General features: G+C 47.4%; 1 protein-coding gene across 1 annotated transcript; it reads left to right on the top strand.

The window, feature by feature from the left end:
* The first annotated feature begins 19,805 nt into the window (after window positions 1–19,805).
* Window positions 19,806–23,756, top strand: P2RY4 (pyrimidinergic receptor P2Y4). The gene is made up of 2 exons (XM_082207377.1): window positions 19,806–19,860; window positions 21,803–23,756. Exon 2 carries the CDS (start codon window positions 21,806–21,808, stop codon window positions 22,859–22,861), a length of 1,056 nt encoding a protein of 351 aa, XP_082063503.1. The 5' UTR covers window positions 19,806–19,860; window positions 21,803–21,805; the 3' UTR covers window positions 22,862–23,756.
* The last annotated feature ends 1,073 nt before the right edge of the window (window positions 23,757–24,829 follow it).

Raw genomic sequence — 24,829 nt, 5'->3', positions numbered from 1 at the left:
GCTGGCTTTAGGGCCTGATATTCTGGAAATGTTCCCAGATAGCATGCAAGGGCATGATTATACACCCACAATGCTGCTAGGTGTTTTAATAATAATTCTTAAAAAATCATTATGGGTGAGTAAGTGGCTTGTCTGTTTATATGTTCTTCTTTCAAGGAGAGTCAGTGTGGTGTAGGGGTTACTGCATCAGACTACAACCTGGGAGAGGCCATGGTTCGAATCCCTACTCAGCCATGAAGCTCACTTTGTGACCTTAGGGATAGTCACTGCCTTCCCTCAGCCTAACCAACCTCACAGGATTGTTGTGGAGATTAAATGAGGTGGGGGAAGAGAACAAGAGAACCATGTACACCATCTTGAGCTTCTTGGAGGAAAGAAAAGGTTGGATATAAATGCAGTAACCCATTTGATTACTCTCCTGCCCCACCCTAAAGATGCCTTCCTGTTCTGAATACCCTATGCCTATTGTCATAGCACTAGAAGTTAGGGGTATCCAGTGAAGCTGAATGCAGAGGATTCAGGACACATAAAAATAACTTTTTTATGCAGTGCATCATTGAACTATGGAACTGTTGGAAAATTCTATTCCACCTGAAGGAGCAGACATGGGATTGTTACATGTCACATGTCTGTTTACATACCAGCACAGCTTGATGGGAACTTCTGTTGTGTGTATGCTCTGCTAATATAGCGTGCTCAGGCTTTTGAAGTCTGAGTCGCTGATTCACGTCGCACCAGAGATCGGGGGATTGCCACAGCTGGAAGGGCATGATCCTGCTGGCGGCTAGCCAGCAGGCATCTCGACCCCCGAAGGATGCCGACAGGAACTCTCTCCTGCAGGAGGCAGTGATGACCACCAACTTGGATGGCTTTAAAAGGAGACTGGACAAATTCATGGAGGAGGAGAGGGCTATTGATGGGTTTTAACAATGGCTATGCTCTACCTCCACAGCTGAAGGCAGAAATGCTTCTGGATACCAGTTGCTGCAAACTACAGGAGGGAAAGGCTCTGTTGTGTTCAGATCTTGCTTGAGGGTTTCCCACAATAGGTATCTGGGTTGCTGCTGTGAGAAGAAGATGCCAGACTAGATGGGCCATTGGCCTGATCCAACAGGACTCTTCTTATGTTCTTAACCGTCCCGCCCTCCCCACCCCCAAATGGAGGGTTTCCTTACAAAGTATGGTGGATTCACAATGTGCAGTTTTGAGTGGGGGTGTATGGAGAGAAGAAGAAAAAATGAAGTGGGGGGGGCCTGAGAGGGTGCCATTGGAAGGCCCTATCAATTTTCAGATATCTGTCTTGGGGCTCACATTGTTTTAGGAGCTTGGGTGCTAGTTCTTGTTCCTTTGCAACACTAATAAGCATTGCATTTCCCCAAGAGATACACAGAATGAATTAATCCAAAGGGGTTTTTTTGCCACCATGACCCTTACATATCTGTCTGCACAAGCTGGAATCATAAAATCACAGAATTGCATGGTTGGAATGGACTCCCAAGGGTCACCTAGTCCAACCGCCTGCAATACAGGAATCACAACAAATGAATCCATGATAGATGTCCAGCCAACTTCTTTTTAAAACCTAAAGTGAAGGAGAGTCCACCTCCTCCTGAGGGACTGAATTCCACTGTTGAAAGGTTCTTACCATCTCAAAGTTCTTCCCAATGTTCAGTAGGAATTTCCTTTCTTGTCCTTAGAATCCATTGGTTTTGGTCCTACATTCTGGAGCAGTAGAAAACAACCTTACTCCATCTTCCATGTGACAGCCATTTAAAATGATATTTGAAGATGGATATCATATCTTCTCTCAGTCTCCTCTTCTCCAAGCTAAACATACCCAACCCCCTCAAGCATTCCTCATCAGGCTTGGCTTCCAGACCCTTGATTATCCTGGACACCCTCCTCTGCACACCTACCAGCTTGTCAATATCCTTATTAAACCGCCCAAACTGGACACAGGAACTTCATGTGTGGTCTGACCGTGGCAGATTAGAGTGGTATTATTGCTTTCCTTGATCTGGAAACTATGCTTCTGTTGATGCAGCCTAGAACTGCATGAGCTTTCTTGACTTCTGCATGTTCAGCTTATGGTCTACGAAGACCCTACTGTCCTTTTCATATATGTACTGCTGCGTTGGAGAATGTAGAAACAAATGTGAAAGCTGAGTTGAAGCTAAATGTTATTTAATAAGCAGTTTATTCAGAGGACTCAATGCAACAGAAAATCTGAAATATTATCAGTGGGGTTTCAGTTGGGGAACCACTCTGCAGGATAATTAGACTCTTGCCACTTAAAAAAAAATAGTTTTCAACATCCCAGGAATTATTTAGCTTTGCTTCCTATATTGCAATAGGTTGGACTAGGTGACATTTGGGGTGTTTTCAAACTGAAGTTGGAAATCCATCTGATGGGGATTCTTGAGCCATACAATGCAGGGGGTTGGAGTAGAAGACCCTAGGAATCTTTTTTTAACAATTCTAAGATTCAGTGGTGTGTGTGTGTGTGTGTGTGTGTGTGTGTGTGTGTCCATGTAACAAGGGTTTATTGGAGAAGTCAGCCAGTCTGTATCTTTTCCATCAACTTCTTCTCTCTGCTCCTAATGCTCGGACAACCCCCCAAGGGCTTGTAGACATGACGGATTGTCTGAAGAAATCCTCATGCGATGAGGCAGCTGGTCTGGTTTCAATAAAATCCATTGGGTTTCTTCATGGATGGATGGGGAAAGCTGCAACGCATCAGGATGGAGCTCCACTCACAGCTGGATTCTGTTTGCCCATCAGAGACCCTTTTTATTATTACTGCTTAACTCCATCTTAATATTTATTTCACTTTGCAAACTTGGAGTTGCTGGCAGGTGTTGGCGGTAGGGGTAGGAATTGTTTCAACCAGAGGTGCCAGCAATGTGCGGGCAATGGGGGGGGCAACATCATGTGTGTGACATCATGCATGACATGCGGAGGAGCCAAATGGTGGCTCCTCCTTCGCTTCCTGCCGGTGCCACCACCAGCAGGAGGCTGCTTCAACCCTCCTTCCCCTCCGCAGCAGGAAGAGGTGGAAAAGAAGCCAGCCATTGGAGCCACGCTGTGCAATGCTTGGCTCCACGCTTCACCTCTGTACTTTTTGGACACTGGGGGGACCTGGCCCCTACCCGAAAAATATCTGAGGGGCCCCAATAGGGCTGGCGCCCCTGGTCTTAATGAAGGACATTTTCACTCTAAGTCCTGCTGAGTCATACCCAGGCTGTGGGGAAACAATCTAGGGTCATAGGATTGTAGAGTTGGAAGGGACACCCAAGGCTCATCTGAAGGAACCCCTGACAACTCAAATCTCCAAGGTCTGATGAGTACCCAAGGGTACTAAAGGAGCTTGTAGATGTGATCTCAGGGCCTCTTTCTATAATCTTTGAGAATTCTTGGAGTACCAGTGAGATCCCCAGTGGAACGGACTCCTTCAGAAGGTGTTGGACTGTCATTGGAGGTTCTTAAGCAGAGGTTGGATGACCATCAGTCATGGATGCTTTCTACAAGCCATGCATAATTTTATAAACTTCCATCATGTTGCCTCTTATTTGCCTTTCCATCCAAACTAAAAAGTCCCCAGTGCTCACAGAGCCATAGCTATGGGGGGGGGGGGTAGCCGGGTACTTTTTGCCCTGGGTGAAGCCTCCAGAGGGGTGCCATTGAGGCTCCCAGCCTCTCTCTCTCTCTCTCTCTCTCTCTCTCTCTCTCTCTGTGTGTGTGTGTGTGTGTGTGTGTGTGTGCATGGGGCTTTTGTGTGTGTGCCACACCGGGTCTTTGACCTTGATGAAATAAAGCTTAGTTTCGCCCCTGCACTGCAACCCTTTTTCATAGGAGAGTTGCTCCATCCCCTTGACCATTTGGGTTGGGTTGCCTTTTTCTGAACCTTTTTCATCTCTACAATCTGCTTTTCCAGGTGAGAAGAATAGAGCTGTATGCAGTACTCCAAATGTGGTTACATCTTACATTTGTATAAGGTTTTATTTTTGGTTGCTTTCTTATGATCCCTAGCATGGAATCTGCCTTTTTCACAGCTGTTGCACACAAGTTCTACATATGCCCTAAGCTCTGATCACACCTGTCTAATGGAGGACATGGCAGCACCCACATTTCTTTGAAAGTAATCAGCAGGGGTTGTTTGAAATCCACTCCCTCGACACGTGTATGTGTCTTTGTGTGTGTGTACTTTTATTAATCCTATGTGTTGGATGTAGTAAATAAGTACTCGAGAACCCTTTCAGAGACTTAATCAGCAATCTTTGGGCAAGCCTTCATTTTTCACTCTTGCCTCAGCTGATCTGCTCCAGGATGGGAACCACTGAATTCTGGGTCCAGGTCCATTTCACTCCATGCTACAAAAATCTAGAGACTTCTTTATACTGTAGAAAAAAATATAATATGCCTTGAATATTTGCTACCATTGTAGGCGTAATCTCCACCACCACCCCTTGCTTACATTAGCAGCACTAGAACGGCATGCCAGAGAGAGCGGCAGAATTCCAGAATCCTAGAACTGTACAGTTGGAAGAGGCCCCCAAAAGTCCTCTCACCTGCCATGCAGGAATCACAGCTCAAGATTCCCTGACTGATGGCCATTCAACCTCTGTTTAAAAGCCTCCAATTGCAGGGGGGTGGGCTGGGAATAGCTAATGCAATTCTAGGCTGCATCAACAGAAGCCAAGTGTCAGATCAAGGCAAGGAATAGGACCACTCCTTTCAGTGATTCCTGCACCGTGGGAGGTTGGACTAAAGGATACTTGGTGGACCCTTCCAACTGCATAATTCTTTGATCCATTGGATAGGGATCTTTTTGATGTGAGTGCTGCTTTGCAGGGGGGTTAGACAAGATGACCCTTTGGGATCCCTTCCAATTCTATAATTGTTTTTTAAGCAAGAGGGAAGTTGCCTGTATTTTCCCCTGACTTGCTTTCCTCTCTGCTTTCGCATAACCACCAAACAGAAAGAATAAAACATCAGCTTTTGGGCCCCAGCAGGGAAAGGAAAAATGTATCGGGATGGAGCATCTGCAATCAGTCACCCACATAAGGGAAATTTGTATGAAATCATTTTGATGAGTTGTTTAGAATAGGGAGGCAGAGTACATTAGGTGTACATTTACCATTAATTAATTGCTTGCTTTTTGCTCCAGTTCCAAACATTTCCATGCTCTGTGAGTGGGGTGTCAGAGCAAAGCAGATTTTAATTGGTTAGCAAAAGGGGGTTCATTCCAGACAGTGGCCTGCAGCAGGGAAGGCAAGTGAAAGAGGCATTTATTTTCACCCCACTGTAAAACCCATCTCCTGAGGAAAAGAGCAGAGTCCCCTTTTGAGATGGGAAGAGGAGTCCAACAACTTTAAAAGAAAAACCTGACTGGAAAGGGATACAGTGGTACCTCGGGTTACAGACGCTTCAGGTTACAGACTCTGCTAACCCAGAAATAGTACCTCAGGTTAAGAACTTTGCTTCAGGATAAGAACAGAAATCGTGTGGCGGCGGCAGCGCAGCAGCGGGAGGCCCCATTAGCTAAAGTGGTACCTCAGGTTAAGAATGGTTTCAGGTTAAGAATGGACCTCCAGAACGAATTAAGTTCTTAACCCAAGATACCACTGTAGTGTATTACAATGGAATGATTCATTAAATGATTCTTTCTGTCATGGAATTGTAGGGACAGAGGGGGGCACAAGGGTTTTCTATCTACCTCAGCTGCCTACAATGCAAGAATCACAGCTAAATAATCCCTTGCAGGTGGCCAGCTGACTTCTGTTTAAAATCCCCCAATGAAGAAATTTCAGTATATCCAAACAAAAATTGCCACTTGCATTTATTTAAAAAACTGCTTTAAAATGCTTTTTGCTTTTAAATGATATTATGTATTAAAACTTCACTTCACAAACCAAAAAAAAAAGTGGTCACAAAGTTTTTAATTGAGACTGGATGTTATGGTCAAAGCTCAGTAGGGCTGTAGCCTGACATTCTAATCCGCACAACAATCCTGTGAGGTAGATTAGACAGAGAGGCAGTGAGTGCCCCCCCCCAGGTCATACCCAAGGAGCTTCATGGTCGAGTGGAGATTCGAACCCTAGTGTCCCCTAGGTCCTAGTCTAACACCCTAACAACTACACTACGCTGCTTCTCAGAATCATAGCATTGTAGAGCTGGGACCTCGAGGGCCATCTAGTCCAACCCCTTGCCATGCAGCAATCTCTAAATACCATCCCCCATCCAATTTAAAATTACACCAGACCCTGTTTAGCTTTGCAAATGTGCTAGCAGTTTTACTGCAGCACCCCCAGGAGGGGAACTCTTGAGATGCTATATAGGCCAGGTTTTGGATCCCCCTTGTCAGCAGTTCAGCCCAAGAGAAAAACATAATCTTGACTCATCCTAGCAAAAGCTAGGAGTTGTTCTCCCAGGACCTAACACCGCCTAGCCAAATGTTCAGTTATCCTGACTTGAAACAAGTGCCCAGCCAACATTTGGTCTGAATAATGATGGTTTGTTTTGAAATGCAGATGGTTTCTAATCAGATGGGGAAAGGTGGAAATAGACACTTACTCTCTCCCCCCACACCAAACCTTTTAGAATAATTTTAATGAAGTCATGCATCCATTAAAAAGAAGAAGTAGAAGAATTGGTGGATAATTTGAGCGTGGCATAAATTTGCTCGAAACAAAGGGAAGCGAGTCGTAAATAGAAACCAGTTTTTATTTTTATTCCTCTTTTTCTAGCAACTTTATTCTAAGAAGTTGATGAGGGGCAGCAGACGAGATACCACCCAAGAGCTTGGAGGCCTTTGATTCAAGAATGACAAGACTTACAAAGTCGCCGCAAGGAGGCTGGGTGGGTGGTAGTGAAATAGGATTTGGAGGGAGTGTGGCCATAACAAAGCATTTCTGACAGCCAAGGCAGGGGTCCATAGAATCATAGAAGCATAGTATACCCAAGGATAATCTAGACCAACCCGCTTCAATGCAGGAATCACAGCTATTTTTCTGCCACTACAGTTGGAGGCAGCAATGATTTTGAATACCAGTTTCTGGAAACCACAGGAGGGGAGGGGATTATTGTGCAACTTGTGGGTTCCCCACTGGGGCACCTGCCTGGCCACTGTGAGAAGAGGATGTTGGACTTGATAGGTCATTGGCCTGATTCAGCATGCTCTTCTCATGTTCTTACCATGTCCTTTTGCTCAGATCTTATGGGGCAAGGGAAAACTTCTGGCAACTTAGAGGGGATAAATTTGCCCTTCCTAAAACAAAGCAGACAATGGTACAGTTGTCAGAAAGCACAAGTAAAGAATTGCCCACTGGGTTATTGATGAACGGAGGCTTGAAATTTCCCCAGGCTTCTTACACACACACACACCCTTTCCGCTGCTAGGACATCCATCTCACAGCCTCCGGCCTCTAATGGGTTTCCTGCTCCTGCCCATTCTCGGAAAACACAAGAAAGACCCATTCATCACTATGGGTTTTGAATGTTGCAGGGCAACCAAGGGCTGAGAACTTCCTTCGTCCCACCTCTGCCAGGCCCAGGTAATTGAATCAAATTGTCCTCCCAGAGCTGGCTGGTGTTTATTCAGCTCCTACCAAAGGCTAGCAAATTATCCCCGCAGCTTCATAATGAAAACTGTCATCATTCCTGCAATCAGGGAAGATAAATAAGTTATTAAGCACCAGGACTCAATGCCCTTTGCGGGTTGGGCACCATGCCAGAGGACTATTAAGCATTATCCATTGCCTATATATTGCGCTAGAGGAAGAGACGCAGCATGTTTAAAAGAACCAGAATGCATTTTGCTTGGTCCATCTTTTTGAAGATTTAAAGAGGCTGCCAAATGAGGGGCAACCACAGCCTTCGGACCTTGCTGTCTGCCGGCAAATTGGGAGCCTTTGCACTTGCAATTCCTCTTCAGAGCTGATCTGCAGGAGGGCCGGAGATACACTGGTTACTACTAGTACATTGTAGTTTAAGCATCTGATACGCAGAAGAAAGTAAGAGGAGCCTGCTGGATCAGGCCAGGGACCCATCTAGTCCATGTTCCTATTCCCACTGTGCCTGTGGGAAACCAGAAAGCAGGATTTGAGCCCAAGGGCAGCCTCTCCCCTCCCATGGTCTCCAGCAAAGCCACTTCCGGGCCTGCCCCAGGAGGTGGGGTTGCGGGCATCACGCCCCTCCCCACGTGGGCTGGTCTCAGCCCCCGCGAGAGCAGGGGAATCCCATCCGGCCACGCCTCCCGACCAGCCAATCGGCTGGCTGGAGGGGGCGTGGCTTGCCCTATTTAGGACCGGAGCGGAGGGGGCTCACCCTCTCTTCTCCGGCTAGCCCCGTGTTTTCCCACCCTCCCTCCCTTTAGTTGGGCTTTAGGTAGGTAGGTCTGACTTTGCTATGGGCTTCGGCCTGTCGCCGCAAGGGGCATGGTAGGAATTTTTCCCAATTGGCAATTTCCAGCCTTTTGGTTTTTCGCCTACCTCGTAGCAACTCGTCACAACTCTTCGGCATTGGCGGTAGGCATTGGTAAGAAGGGGTTAAGAGGATGGGGGGGAGGAACGCCATCACCTCCCCCCAGTGAACGAAGGGTGGTCCGTTAAAGGACTCCAGGGGGCGTGGCCCTGTCCGAAGCCTATGGAGGTGTGGGCCAAAGGCACGCCCCAGAGCGGTAACCCGGGGGAGCTCCTAGTCGACGTGCCTCGGCGGGAGACTACCCCGATCAGTGTTAACCCTTCACCGTGTCTCCAGCAAATGGGCTGGAGCCGGATAGTCGTTAGGACCAATGCCTAAGCCAATGCCTCTCATTCCTGAATTCAATAAAGTTGTGGCCTAATTCGCCCAATTAACCTTAATTATGGTGTCTCGTGTGTTTATTTATCTTGGTGGGGGGCGGGAACTCGCCACACAACTGGTATTCAGAAATATTGCTGCCTCTGACTGTGGGAGGCAAAGCAAGGCCACTGTGGCCAGTAGCCATCAATAGCCCTCTCCTGCTGTCTTCTTACTTTCTTAATCCTGCATTCCTAGACCTGGAAAGACTAGATGGAGGCCCTCTTGGAGCAGGCACAGACACAGGGAAGCTGTGATTTTGGATAGGGTGCATATATGTATGCCCTAACATTGAAAATAAATGGGTCTTTTTTCATGATATTTTATTAAGGTTCCCCCCCATACAATAAAACAAACTAATCTAAATAAAAACAAAAACAGGGAAAGAGAAAATGCAGAGTCCTCTCTCAAAGGAAGCGCTTAATCCTTGTCTCACATAGAAAGTGGTGGACCCTCCCAGCTCTCACCTGAGAGCTTCCCTTTCTCATCCCGGTCTCTCACCTTGGGAGGCCTTCCTTTCCCTGCCTCTCATTCAAGGTCCTTTACCAACCATCCATCACCTTCATGTGGTACAGCCCCAGTTATGGCCCAGAGAAGAGGACACCCAGGAAAACAACAAAAAAATAAAATAAAAGAGAGAGAAAGAAAAATATAAAAGGAAGAAAAGAATAGAAAAAGAGAGAGGGGTTAAGTGTGGGTAAGGCCCTAGAATCACAGTAGAGTTGGGAGATTCCTCAAGGGTGATCTAATCCATGGGTAGGCAACCTAAGGCCTGGGGGCCGGATCCGGCCCAATCGTCTTCTAAATCTGGCCTGCAGTCTGGTAATCAGCATGTTTTTACATGAGTAGAATGTGTCCTTTTATTTAAAATGCATCTCTGGATTATTTATGGGGTCTGCGTGATGTTTTTACATGAGTAGAATGTGTCCTTTTATTTAAAATGCATCTCTGGGTTATTTGTGGGGCATAGGAATTCGTTTATTCCCCCCCAAAAAAAAAAATAGTCCGGCCCCCCACAAGGTCCGAGGGACAGTGGACCGGCCCCCTGCTGAAAAAGTTTGCTGACCCCTGATCTAGTCCAACTCCATGCAATGCAAGAACCATAGCTAAATAAAACATCCCAAGTTCAGTCCCTGATGACATCCCCAGGTAGGGCTGGGAGGGAGACCTCTGCTTCAAATTCTGGAGAGCCAATGCTGGTCAGTGTAGACAATACTGAGATAGCTGGACCAATAGGCTGATTCCGTATAAGGCAACTTCCTAAGAGGGAGTGGTGTTGGCGGGATCACCTTTGCTCTGGGATGTCCTGACTCGTTTTTATTAGAAGTTTGTCAGCTGCAGGGTTCCAAATGTTGGTCCCTCTCTAGAAAAGGCTGCAATGAACAAGCTGTAGTTGCAACCTCCTGAACTCAACACCCTTGTTCTTCCCTCTGCTTCTAACAACCATCCTTCATGCTTTGTTCTGTGGGGTGCTCCTGCCTCCTCCAACCAAAGAGGTGGCTCTGTTGGCAGCAGAGCATCTCTTTGTAAAGGCACATTGCATTTCCTTCAGGCAGCCCTGGAACCTCTTCACCCTCCACTCCTACCAACCTTTTGATCCTGGCATCTATTTATATCAACCTATGGGATGCGGCTGACACACCTCCAGGATTGAAGAAGCAGAGGTGCTGCAGGGGGCACAGAGGCAGTTAAAACAGGAATGCTGCCAGAGCAAAGAGTACCTGCAAGAGCATGCCTAGGACACATTTCTTGGAACTGGTCACCTCCATCTTTTAATTACCTCCACAGGGACTACAGGGCTCAACATGCAGTGATTCTTTCTTGATCCAGGCATGGGGAGCCACACACAAATGAAGGAGCTGACACAACAGAGGAGCCCCTCCCATGTTCAGTGCTTTTTTCCCTCTTGAATTCATAGGAACATAAGATCCTGATGGATCAGGCCACTGGAATCTAGTCCATCATCCTTTTCTCACAGTGGCCAAATGGATGCCCCAAAGGGAAACCTGAAAGCAAGACCAGAGCGCAAGGCCACTCTCCCTTCCTGTGGCTTCCAACAACTGGTATTCAGAAGCATTTCTGCCTCCAACTGCGGAGGACAAAGCACAACCATGCTGGCGGGTAGCCATTGATAGCCCTCTCCTCCTCCATGAATTTGACTCATCCTCTTTTAAAGCCATCCAAGTTAGTGGCCATCACTGCCTCCTGTGGGAGTGAGTTCCACAGTGCACTGCATATTTAGGACTTTGTTTTCTCTGTCCTGAATCTTCCGACATTCAGCTACATTAGGGGGTTGGATTAGATTGCCCTTGGGGTCCCTCCCATTTCTACAAGTCTATGATTCTTTGATGGGATGTCCACATAAAAAGAGGATGGTTCGCCTGGACAGGTCACTTTCTCAGAGAACAAAAAGAAGCAAAACGCCTGTTTTTCATTCACATCTAGGAAGCCTTTGTGCTTGTGTGCTGCTCATAGGTTTCCTGTTTAGCCACTGTGAGAACAGGATGCTAGACTAGATGGGTCACTGGGCTGATCCAGGAGGACTCTTCTGATGCTTTTGTGGAGCCTCCAGACCTATAGGCAGTCTATCTAGATTCCTAGGTTCTTAAGGGCATTTGGTCACTGTGAGAGGAAGATGCTTGACTGGATGGGTTTGATGCAGCAGGCTGTTATTATGTTATTATCCCACATCTTCCAGAGCTGTCTGAAATGACCTTGACGTCACTCCAAAACCCTCCTTCATTCTGGCTCCCCTTCCCATGCAAGCCTCCCTCTGTTGCTCTCTCGCCTGCCATAAAAATATAGAACATTATTTTATAGCACACTATTAAAAAAAATAAAATGAAACCACACCAAGAACTCTAAAGGCGCAGGCCAAACCTCAGCACCACATGTTGGAGTATCTTTGTTCCAAACTGTTCTCACATGCCTGTGACTCTCTGTTGGGTCATGCGGTTTTGTAAATCCTCAGCTGGCCAAGGGAAGGGAGTGGGGAGGGTGACTTGATTTGGTAGCTTTTCAATCCGCGTGTGGTCGAGATACCAGAACATGTATGCTGTTTACAAAAAGGAGGGAGAAAGGAAGGGAATGAGGGAGCAAGGGGGGAAGTTATCATATCCACTGACACACTGCTAGAAAACTCATAGAACTGAAGAGTTGGAAGGGACCTGAGAGTCATCTAGTCCAACCCCCTGCAATGCAGGAATTGCAGCTCAAGAATCCCCAACAAGTGGCCATCCAACCTCTGTTTAAAAACCTAGAAGGAAGGAGTTCACCACCTTCTGAGTTCATCCATTCCTCTTGGAAAGAGCTTTCACCATCAGAAAGTTCTTCCTAAGGTTTAGTCAGAATCTCCTTTCTTGTCATTTGAAACACTTTGTTTGGCTCCCATCCTCTGGAGCAACAGAAAACAGGCTTGCTCCGTCTTGCATGTGACAAGGGTGACCCAACCCATTTCACCACCAGAGGCAAAATGTGCCACTCCCTGCCCCCTGCACAATTGCCAGAATAACACAAATGCCACCACCAAACTCTGTGACAACCAGGGCACTCCTCAAGGCAATGCTGCTCATCTTGTCCACTCCAGGGACACAGAAGACAAGTGGCACCATCATATTCCAGAACGCCTCCTTTTGGCCAGAAGTGGGTAAGACAGGACATCCACTCTTGTGCTTCCCACCTCATCAATGGGCTAGCTCTGCCTTCAGCTATTTGAAGACAGCTATCATATCTCCTCTCCATCTCCTCTTTTCCAGGCTAAACATACCCGACTCCCTGGAGCGTCCCACATGCGACTGAGCTGGTGAGCATTTTTTCCCAGGGTTTCACAGAGGCTGTGGCATTTGCTCTGGCCCTCTGGAAGTGACCTGGCATTTGAGGAACTGTCTGCATTTCTTATCAGAGCAGATGCCAGACCATAAATAATCTGGAGAATGCGATCCAGCCAACTCCGTGGGCTTGCTGCAAGGGCAAGGCTGCCTGGTTCCCCGCAAGCTTCTTAGTACTTGGAAAGGAAGCAGAGAAGAGCTGAGATCTTATTGTGGAAAAAATGCATTTATTCCTTGGGTTGAAATTCCACAGGTTTACCGCTGGACAAATTCCAGAAGCCTTGGAATTGTGCAAAGTCCAAGTGTTGGGATAATTCTTAATGGAGGTTCTTACTTTCTTGCTTTCACAACAAATGTATGAATATTTCTAGCTCTACCTATCTACCATCTATCTATCCATCTATCTATCTATCATCTACCATCTATATAGCTATCTATAGCAATCTATGTATATGTATATTTCTATGCACAAATGAACCCACTCAGTGACAGGTGCACATCCTATAAGCAGGCACACCTGAGTAGTTATTTGTTTGTTTATTGCCTTTATGTCCCACCTTTCCCTCCAAAAAGCTCATGGTGGCCTGCATGGTCCTCCCCCACCTCATTTATGAAAATGTAAAGCACTGCCTGGGAGACCCTTTAGAATCCGATCCATCTCTCACCTCCCTCCCTCCCTCCCTCCCTCCGCTTTGCTCCTTGAGGAAATCTCTTGTAAAAACTTGCGAAAAACCAAGTTTCATAAACCCCCCAATTCATTCTGCAGATATTTCCTGCATGGGGGCTTTCAAGCAGCATCTGCTGGTTTGAAGTTGGTTTTCTTTTTCTTTTTATTTGTCCTGGGGGAACTGTTACTTTTCAGTTTCGGCTGCTTTCCCCCCTTGGTCTCCAGAAGGCTTTGTCCGTTGAAGAAAGCATTGGTGAAAGAATAATTATTATGAAAGGCATAAATATAGATTTCACATCTTTGTGTGCCTGGGATGAAGCTGATGAGAAGAGCAGAGAAAGAGATGCCGGGAGAGGCCATCTAGCTGGGGCAGCCTATATAATTTTTCTCCCCCCTCATTCAATCCCCACAACAACCCTGTGAGGCAGGTTAGGCCAAGAGCCAGGAACTGGCCCAAACCCACCTAGTAAGCTTTGTGACCAAGTGGGGTTTTGAACCCTGGTCTCTCCCAGGTCCTAGCCCGACACTCTAACCACTACACCATACTGGCTCTCTCATCTATTAATGAACACCTTTGAGTGCTGCTGGCTTCGTCAAATCCAATGACCCCACCGTAGGGGAATCACATCTGTGCCTACAAAGACATCTAGAGGCAGTTTAGATTGATTTCCTAACAGGACTGGAGAACAAAATCACTTGAAGAGGCCAGAAATTATTAGGCATGCTAGCAAAACTTAAGAGCCTAGGAAGAGCCCTGCTGGATCATCAGCCCAGTGGTTCATGTAGTCAAGCATCCTATTCTCACAGTTGCCAACCAGATGCCCATTGTGGAAAACCCATAAGCAGGACCCAAGCAACTCCTGTTGCTTCCAGAAACTGGTATTTGGAATCATTACTGCCTCTGGCTGTAGAGCATAGCTATCGTGGCTGGCAGCCCTTTAAGGATAAGAGAAAGAACTTAAATATTAAAGCAAATGACTTGGCAGGATTATGACGGTTGTCAGGGCTGCTACCCAGTCCCAGCTCACATAGGACCACGTTCGCCAGCGTTCACGTTAAAAGAGTCTTTATTGGGTTACAGGTTCCATTTCCAAACTGCAATGTGCAGCCCCACGTCTTCTATGTCAGACCGGCGAAGACCCGTCTGAGTCTCCGCCTCTAGCACACCAGCTTAATACCCTAGCCTTGCTCCACCTCCTGCGCCTTTCCTTCCGTCTCTGGGTCCTTCTGCCCCCCGTGGTCTCTTCTCTCCTACTCTCTTCTGACGCAGACCCCCCTGACCCTTCCGCCTCCTTGCGGCGGGCTTTGGGACCTGGCTCACTCTCCGGGCTGCTTACTGCGCCAGCTTCCGCTGCATTTGAACTTGGCACGCGCGCCCAACTCTCTACCTTCCTCTTGATCGTTTCGTCGCTCCCCGAGGTGGGCGTGACTATTCCTGACTCATGCCCTCCCTCCTGCTGAAAGCCTCCGGAACCCGATGTCTGGTCCCCTTTCTCCCCGCTGCTCCCGGCTGGGCACGTGGGTCCCGATCTCCAACTGCTGCTCTCTGATCCCTCTCTGGACCCTTCTTCCTGGGGTGTCCCCCTGCTTTCCCCCCTTGCTCTGACCGCTGGCGCTCCCTTCTGGGAATCCTCGGACTCACTGGACAGGCTCGGTGAACTCGGGTCGTCATCCCCACTCATCCTTCCTTCGTATTCCTCCCCCTCGCTCTCTGTCTCCTCCCTTCTCTGCGTCCCTGCTCCTGAACCCCTGACAACGGTGTTTGCTTGCTTCCTGAGCCGAGGACTGTGTCTTTCGTGATGTGGGGGTGGGGAGAACAGGAGAATAAATTGAATAGCATAATTGTAGAACTGGGGTTGGAAGGGACCCCAAGGGTCATCTAGTCCAACCGCCCTACAATGCAGGAATCACAGCTCAAGAAAAATAGAATCAGATTCATAGAGCTGTGGAATTGGGAGGGACCTCTAGCTGATAACACAGACATTTTGGCAATCCAGTGCCTGCACAGGGCTGTTGCATACTTCCAGCCCCAATATTAGTTTTGAGTGACATTTCACTTGGACCATGTCTTGTCCCTGGTGGTGCAAGACCCTTGATGTGGCTGAGAGGACACAGGGAATTCACCCCAGAGAGGAATGGCACTGGAGCACCGAAGAGCTTCTGAACCACATATAGTACCAGCCCTCAAGAGTTCCAGGGTGTGGGTAGGGCCACCCATCCAGCTGTGATTGTTTTGTGTGGCTCAAACTGGCGAGCAGCCTGCATGGACACTCCATGTTGTTGGTGTTAAAACAGTCCAGAGGACGGTGACCTTGGACCCAACTAGATGCCAACCTGGCTCTTTTTGAACCTCATCTTTTGTTTCTTTAAACTCGTTTTCCAAATTTGTTCTGGAAATGAGGTTGTTTTTCTCTCACGATCCCCGAAATGCCCCTGAGGAGGAAGGGGAGAGGGAAATAGGGCCAGGTCTCTAGCTGTTTCTCCTTCCCTCACATGCACAAGCCTCTTCTGCTGAATTGCAAGAGATGTTTATTTCTGTAGATACTGTAAAAAAAAACCAAAAAAAAAAAAACACAGGAAAAACCCTTGACTAGGCTTTCAAGAATTATTATAGCTACCATTTAACACAGTCCTCTACTGCCATCTGTTGTTCAAATTGGGCTATCTGTTCATTTCCTTTGGATAGAGTATTGGGTTTTTTTGTTTTTTAAAATCATTTTATAATGTATGTAAAACGTAGAGAACAGTCATAGCAGCAGCTGAAAATTAAAAGATTAAAAACAAAAGTATAAAATAGGCATATGGACTGTGCAAAGCTGCACCTGGGGTAAAATTACAAAGTCCAAGTAAAGAATATCAGTGTAATCTGAGGATCAAGTCTCATTCCAGATTTGCCAGGCTTGTGAGAAGGCTTGTATCGAATATGATTGTTCCACTGCATATTTAATAAAGGAATGCCAAATCATATAAAAAGTGTCTGGAGGTTCTAGTCATTGTGGAAGTAGGCATAATTTTCTCAATGCTAGCTCTATTCCGGAGTGAGTGATACTGAGCGTCCAGTGTAAGATTTAGGGCTGAGTTCCACTGAGTTGTAATGACTATTTAAGCTGCCAAGATCATATACAAGACCAATTCTTTGGATAATACATCTACATTGGTATGTCCATTGGTATGTCAATCACATTAATTTTGGACAACAAACAAGAGTTTCTTTCATAACATTGGTCATTTCCGTCAAAATTAAATTCCAAAAATCTTGCACCAACTTCCTTTCCCACCCTAAATGATAATGCATGCCAAGTTTATTGCAAGCCTTTCAATAATTAGGTGATATGGATCAGTTTTTACATTTGCAAAGGAGCATGATAGCATCTGTGCATAGAAATTTCAATGAGCTTCCCCTAAGAAAACTGGAAACAGAATCTTAAATTTTATTTCAATTCCTGAGAAGAATCAGCATTAGCCAAAATATCGAGACAGTCCAAGGACAATAGTTCAGTACAAAGAATGGAAACAAAGTCACTGCACGGTTGCTGTTTAAAACCCTTGGCAAGTGTCTTACTTCACCACTAAGGATCCTGTAAACTAATGCCTTTGACATGATGTATTCATTAGAATCATAGAACTGTAGAGTTAGAAGGTTCACAAGGACCATGTAGCCTAACACCTGCAATGGAGGGTTAAAGTTAATGTTACCAGCTGAAAGAGGAGATGTGATCCACATGATCAATAATCCCCTGTACCTGCTCTGGAAATGGTTAGGAGGATAATCTCAGACTAGTCCAAATTCTGTTGGTGAATAATAATAATAAAATAATAATTTATTATTTATACCCCACCCATCTGGCTGGGTTTCCCAGCCACTCTGGGCGGCTTTCAACAGAATATTTAAATACAACAGTCTATTAAACATTAAAAGCTTCCCTAAACAGGGCTGCCTTCAGATGTCTTCTAAAAGCCATCTTCAAATACCTGTAAGACTCCTGTGTGAAAGACAGAGCAAGGTTGTTTTCTCCTTCTTCAGAGGGGTTGAACTAGATTACTCCCAGAGTCCCAGACTCATGTCATAGTCTCTTACTGTATGTCAAAGGCTGTGTCATTTGCACCCGCATGGATCAGAAGGAAGGAGTTTTGGTCAGTGAGCTTTATAAGTCTTGCCAACTTTTCTGTCACATCACGAATCTTTCCACCTGGAAGACAGCACACTTTCTGGGACATCCTGTTACCTCTGCACACTGCTGCTTCTGTGCCCCTTAGTGGGGAGTCACTTACCACCACCACATGTGTCTTCCTCCTCTGGGGAGTGGCAGAAATCATTCTGTGCACTGCACCTTCCACAGCTACCTCTGTGTGGTCTGAGGTCTGTAACTAATGTCCTTGCTCCTCTGGAATTTGCGGGGAGGCATGGAATCGATTTTGCAGCTCGAGAGACACTGCACGACTCCTGACAGATTTGCTTCTGTGCATCACGTACCTCCAGGGGACCATCTCTTGCAATGAGTGATCTTCCACCACCTTGCACACACATCACTATTCCAGGACAGTCCACTCTCTGCTCCACTGAGAAATTCCTCATCTTGCCCAGTAGCTCCAAGTGCTGTTTGGTGGGCCTCAGATTGCCGGACCTTCTCTTCCAGCAAGGCAACCAGCTTGCACTTGTTGCAGGTGTAGCTTTGCACATGCTCAGGCAGGAAGACAAACATGGCAGAGGTGTTGCAGGTCACTGCAGCAGCTCCCTCACTCTCCATGTCTCTTGGTTCTCTGGGCCTCCCCTTCAAAACGCCCTCACAAATGCCCATTTGCAAGTCCAGGTCACAAGCTCCCAGAGGAGCTCATTAGAATCAGCTCATTAGAACTGCTGCTGGCTGCTAATTCCTTCGCTAACTCACTTCATCCAAATCCCCAACTCCTAAATCCTCCAATGAAGCATAGAATCAGAATTGTAGAGTTGGAAAGGACTCCAAGGGTCATCTAGTCCAACCCGCTTTGATGCAGGAATCTCAACTGAAAAATACCCCTGACAGATGGAGAGGCAACCTCTGCTTTAAAACCCCCAGTGAATCATAGAATTGTAGTCAGAAGGGATGCCAAGGGTCATTTAGTCCAACCCCTAATGTATTTTTTCTCCATTAACTATCAGGGCTAAACAGTGTACTCCATGTAACAAAAATAAATAAAATCAGGGGAGTGGGGGAATCTACACCACATACAAAAAAACTGAGAATACAACAAATTTTATTTCAGACTTCAAAAATTGGCCATAATAAGGCAACTTCCCATAGCAGGAGGGAGCATTCAATGAGAGCCCAAAACATATTCAATGAGCTGAATATGCCAGATTGAAAGTCACAGCCGTGTCTCTGGTTTCTCCGGAACAAAACGAAGCCCATTGAATTCTCCTCACCCTGAGCGGCCAGCCCCAGCGGGCTCTTTTGCTAGGGTACAACGAGACTAAGCTGCATCTTAATTGCTGTGAGGGCAATTGGAGCTTATCTTGCAAATGAGATATGCTTAATCGATTTAGCCGACAAGGGCTCTGGTTATTATCTACCCAAGATTAGCTGGGGCTGCCTTGATAAACTGAATCAGCCTGTAAATTAAGAGTTCAGACAGGTCAGCGTGTTCACATTCAGGGGAGCGGGGAACCAGGCATCATCAGCATAGTTAGCTTCATCAAATGCAATTAGTTATACAAGGGGAAGGGGGAGGTGCTTCCTGCACAGAGGAGGCTGGCTTGAGGGTTGGAAAACCAGGTTGCTGTTAGGTTACTGTCCTGTGTGGATGGTCAGCGGTCATCTCGCAAACCAAGGCTGGTCATCCTGCATAGTACAGTTAGCTGATATGGTGTCTTTCAGTGGTTGTGGGATACAACTCCCATCAGCCCTAGCCAGCATGACCAGTGGTGAGGGGAAAGATGGGATTTGTAGTCCCCAACCATGGGTGAATACTACATTGGTTCCCCATATTTAAGGAGATATATCTTTTCTCTCCCAGGATCACTAGATGTCTTACATGGTTCCCCCACTGCTCAATTCATCCCCACAACCTCGTGAGGTACCGGTAGGTCAGGATGAAAAGTGCAATTAGTGGCCTCCACAGTCACACACATTGAGTTTCATGGCCAAGTGGGGGTTTTAAACCCTGGCATCTCCCAGGTCCTAGCCTGACACTCTAGCCACTACACAACATTGCCTCTCAATCAATAGGGGAAGGGGCAAAGTGGGTGCACTCTCGTGGACCAGATGGGAAAGACCAGCATTCTACAGTTGCCTTTGGCAGTTCCACAAGATTTTGTGGCAGCACAAAGATCCCTTTGAGACATTATTTTTCCCTGGGTGACCCTGCATTTGGGCGACACCAATTAAGAATCCTTTTTCTAGAGGGGCCAGCCATTCTCACAAAGGCTCTTTTGTTAGCTCTGCGGGATTATTTGAGCAGCTTGAATTAGAGGGCGGGGGACATTCAGGGCAGGTTTCCCCAGGAAGTTGTTCCTGTTTTCTCACTCTGCTCGAATCCTCAAGACGGAAGGTGAGTAGGGGGATAAGAGAATCCCACATTCCCTTAGCTGGAGCCTCCTCCACCTTTAGGGCAATCCTATACATTTCTAGAATCATAGAATCGAGGAATTGTAGAGCTGGAAAGGACCCCAAGAGTTCTCTAGTCTGACCACCATCCCTCCCACCCACCCACCCAGGCAGGAATCACAACTAAAGAATCCCTGACAGATGACCGCCCAACCTCTGCTTAAAAACTTGCAATTAAGGAGAGCTCTACCTCCTTCCAGTAGAATTGGAAGGGACCTCACCTAGCCCACTTCCCCGCAGTGCAGGAATCACAGCTCAGTGCAATCCTATGCATGTCTACTCAGAAGCAAGTCCTATTGAGCTCATTGGGACTTGCATCCAGGTTAAATATCTGAACATGTGCAGTGGGAGAGGAGCTTTCCACCTCCCTCCATGCTATGGGCATGTGATGGGGTGGTTGTTTTGAAGGAACTTCTCTCACAGCCGCTTTCTGTGAGCAAAAAGAAAACCTGGCTTGCTTTAAAGAGACAATGGCTGGCCTGGGATCACTCAATGAGCTTCATGTATTCAGGGGTGGAGGCAGGGGTGTGTGGTAGGTACGGTCCGCCCTGGGTGTCACCACTGAGAAGGGTGACAAAATGCCAGGTGGCACTCACCATGGGGCCTGCAGAGCGCCCAAGCCACGCGTCTCTCCTGGGAGAGACACGGTGGCTTGAACACACACAGGCTCTGTGCTGCCCAAACGGGTCGCCCGCCACCCCCTCCCCCCCCAGCTGTAGGGCGGCTGAGTGGGAGGAGGCAGGCAGAGTCTGGAGGCCCCACGTTGCGCCCTGCCCCTATGGGCGGCTCGCCCCATCTCTGGGTGTGCTGCCCCAAATGCCCGAGCGGCTTCCTTCGCCACTGCATGTGGTTGGTTGATAAGGGATTTCAACCCCCCAGTTCCTAGTCTGACACTCTGACCATTAAACCACAATGTCCTTCCTCACTGACAGCAGTGAAAACAGGGGTTTCTTTAGCTTCATGGGCCTGGCATCCAGGATCTCAATCATTTTCTAATAATCCTCACACCGGAATGGAAGGGTGGGGCAGGCCAGCTCCATGTGATGCCAGTGGTTAGAGAGACAGATGGGGACCTGAGAGAGATGAGGGTTAGAATTCCCATTTGGCCCTGAAGCTCACTGGGTGACCTTTGGAGTAAGCTGCTGCCTCTCAGCCTGACCTACCTTGCAGAGTTGTTGTGAAGACAAAACTGGGAGAGGGAACAACATGTATACCATCCTTGGAGGAAAGGTGGCCTATAAATGAAATGATGGTGATGGTGATTATGAGAGTACTAGATCACATGATAGTCTATAGAATTATGTATGACCTGGAGAAAGTGGGCAGAGAAAAGCTTTCCTCCCTCTCTGATAACACTGGGACTTGTGGGTATCCAATGAAGCTAAATGTTTGAAGATTCAGGACAGGTAATAGGAAGTCCTTCTTCATGCATCACATAGTTAAACTGTGGAACTCTCTCCCCCAGGAGGCAGTGATGGCCACTAACCTGGATAGCTTAAAAGTGGATTAGACACAGTCTTGGAGGATGACAGGGCTAGTGATAGCTACTAGCCATGATGGTCATGCTCTTGAATGCCAGCTGCTGGAGACCACAGGAGAGAGGGCTCTTGTGCTTGAATCCTGCTTGCAGGTTTCCCCTAAAGGGCATCTAGTCCAGGAGGCTGGAGTAGACGGGCCACTGGTCTGATCTAGCAGGATCATCTTATGTTCTAATAATATCATCATCGTCATAGAATTATAGAATTGTATAGTTGGAAGGGACCCTCAAGGGTCAATGCAAGAATCACAGCTAAATAATTTCTGGTCAGATGCTCGTTCTGCGTCTCCACCCGAGAAGCTTATGGCCACCAGCCTTTGTGAAGCATTTTTTTCTCCCTGATTTTCAGGAGATGGAAAGCCTGATGGTGCCACTTCCTATGGCGGCTTTCACCACCACACCCAGGGCTGGGAATGCCACTGGTGGTAACAGCACTAGAGAGGAGAAGGAGAATTGCATCTTCAATGAGGAGTTCAAGTTCATCCTCCTGCCTGTCTCCTATGCCACTGTCTGTGTGGTGGGCCTCATCCTCAACTCCTACTCCCTGTGGGCACTCATCTCCAGGATGCGGCCCTGGAATGCCACCACCACGTACATGTTCCACCTGGCCCTGTCCGACACCCTCTATGTCCTCTCTCTCCCCACACTGGTCTACTACTATGCCAACCGCAACAACTGGCCCTTCGGGGAGGGGATGTGCAAGGTGGTGCGCTTCCTCTTCTATGCCAACCTCTACAGCAGCATCCTCTTCCTCACCTGCATCAGCATCCACCGCTACGTGGCGGTCTGCCATCCCATCCAGGCCCTCAGGTGGGTCAAAACGAGGCACGCCCACCTGATTTGTGGGGGAGTGTGGGCGGTGGTTGCCACCTGCCTCATCCCCAACCTGGTCTTCGTCACCATCAGTGCCCGGGGAAACGATACCCTCTGCCATGACACCACAAAGCCAGCCGAATTTGGCCACTACGTACACTACAGCTCCTCAGTGATGGCCCTCCTATTTGGCCTTCCGTTCTTGGTTGTCCTCATCTGCTACTGCCAGATGGCACAGAAGCTGTGGAGGCCTCACTCTGGCCAGGAGGTCCCTGCCTACAAGGCACGCTCTGTCAAAATGATTGTGGTGGTCGTGGTGGTCTTTGTCATCTGCTTCCTCCCTTTCCACATCACGCGGACTGCCTACTACACCTCTCGGCTGCTCAAGGCCGACTGTCGCACACTCAACGCTGTGAATGTGGCCTACAAAATCACCAGGCCCTTGGCCAGTGCCAATAGCTGCATTGATCCCATCCTCTACTTCCTGGCTGGGAACCTCTATAGGGGAAAGCTGCACCAGAGCTTGTTCAAAAGGCCCAGAAACAGGCATGCACTGACTCTGGCCCCCATTTCCCAGCTTGTGGGTGAAATCTGACTGTGGGATGTGCTCCATTTCATCGTTCTGAAGGTTTTTAAACAGAGTTTGAATGGCTGCCTGTAAGGGAATCTTGAGCTGTGATTCCTGCATTGCAAAGGGTTGGACTGGAAAACCCTTTGGGGTGCCTTCCAACTCTACAAATCTATGCTTTTATAAGTCTTCCAACACAGAGTTATACTGACTTATCTAAACCTCTCTCCTTCTTTAACCATGTCTGTTAATTTAATAGTTAGCTGTTTCCAGATCTTTCTGGAAGTCAGTTTTGAAGGGCTTCTGATTGTGTTCCATGCAGTATTCCAGCACTATACAACGTTTGGCTTTGATGGATGCTTGCCCTCTCCTGTCCTTCCAACTTTATGCAACTTTCAGGGAGACCATTTCTATTGATATAAAGACTCTATCAACTGTTCCTCACAGGGCTTGGCTGCAAGGGCCTTTATCATCCTGGTAACCCTCCTCTGCCTAGTTTCCAGCTTTGTCAATATTGGTACCCAGAACTAGGCACAGGACTCCAGGTGTGGCCTGACCAAAGCAGAATAGAGCAGTGCTATTATTTCCCTTCATCTGTACACTGGACTTCTGTTGATGCAGCCTAGAATAGCATTAGCTCAGGTTGAGCTTGTAGTCTACTGAGACCTCTGGATCCTTTTCACGTGGACTGCTATGAAAATAGGTATTCCCCAACCCTATATTTGTGCACCTCGTTATTCCTACCTAAGTTGTTCCTGCTGACATTCTTTTGGCCCAGTTCTCCACTCTGTCAAGGCCCTATTGAATCCCATACCTTCCAACATTTCTCCGATGAAAATAGGGACATCCCATTCCATAATGATGATTTTACTATTTATACCTCCCACATCTTACTGGTTTGCACCAGCCACTATGGGCAGCTTCCAACTTATGTAAAAATGTGATAAAACATTAAACATAAAAAAACCTTCGCTATACAGAATTGTCTTCAGATGATTTGGGAGTCAGGTAACTACATACCCCCCAATGTTTCTCTGATGGAAAGGAAGCTGTGGTTCCTGCATTCTCCTAAGGAAAAGTGACATTCTGGGATGAAATCAGAAACTAGGGTGCTTTCTCTAAATCAGGGACGTCCCTGAAAAATAGGGACACTTGCTCCTTTAAACTCACCTCCTTATTGCTGGCCCCTTCAAATCATTGCGCTCCACAGGAAAAGCAGCAGAAACTGTGAAATTGCTGGGGGAGTTTGGAGGCCTGTCTCTGCCTCTCAGCTTAGCCTACCTCACAGGGTTGTTGTGGGGATTAGATGTGGACTAGGACCTGGCAGGGGACACAGGTGGCGCTGTGGGTTAAACCACAGAGCCTAGGGCTTGCCAATCAGAAGGTCGGCAGTTCGAATCCCTGTGACAGGGTGAGCTCCCGTTGCTCGGTCCCTGCTCCTGCCAACCTAGCAGTTTGAAAGCACATCAAAGTGCAAGTAGATAAATAGGTACCGCTCTGGCGGGAAGGTAAACGGCGCTGCTCTGGTTCGCCAGAAGCGGCTTAGTCATGTTGGCCACATGACCCGGAAGCTGTACGCCGGCTCCCTTGGCCAATAAAGTGAGATGAGCGCTGCAGCCCCAGAGTCGGCCACAACTGGACGTAATGGTCCCTTTACCATTTTTAGGATCTGGCAGAGACCAGGATTCAAATCCTTACTTGGCTATGAAGCTCACGTGGGTGATCTCTAGGCCAGCTGCTGCCTCTCAGCCTAGTCCACCTTATAGGGTTGTTGGGGGGGATTCAATAAGGAGGGAGGAGAATAGCCAATAGCCCAACTAGTCCAGCCTCCTGTTCTCACAGTGGCCACCCATATGCCCCAATGGGGAGCCTGCAAGCTGGATTTGGAAACAGTAGCCTTCTCCCACTCCTGCTCTCCTGCATTCTCTTGTTGTTTTTTAAGAACAGTTTAATTGAACAACCTAAAATGAAAGTGGAAAAAACAAACAAAAGAAA

This window comes from Podarcis vaucheri (assembly GCF_965113315.1).
Source record: "Podarcis vaucheri genome assembly, chromosome: Z".
In the NCBI taxonomy this organism is placed as follows: Eukaryota; Metazoa; Chordata; class Lepidosauria; order Squamata; family Lacertidae; genus Podarcis; species Podarcis vaucheri.
Note: the sequence above shows the minus strand (reverse complement) of the source record. Positions and strands in the feature narration are given on the sequence as shown.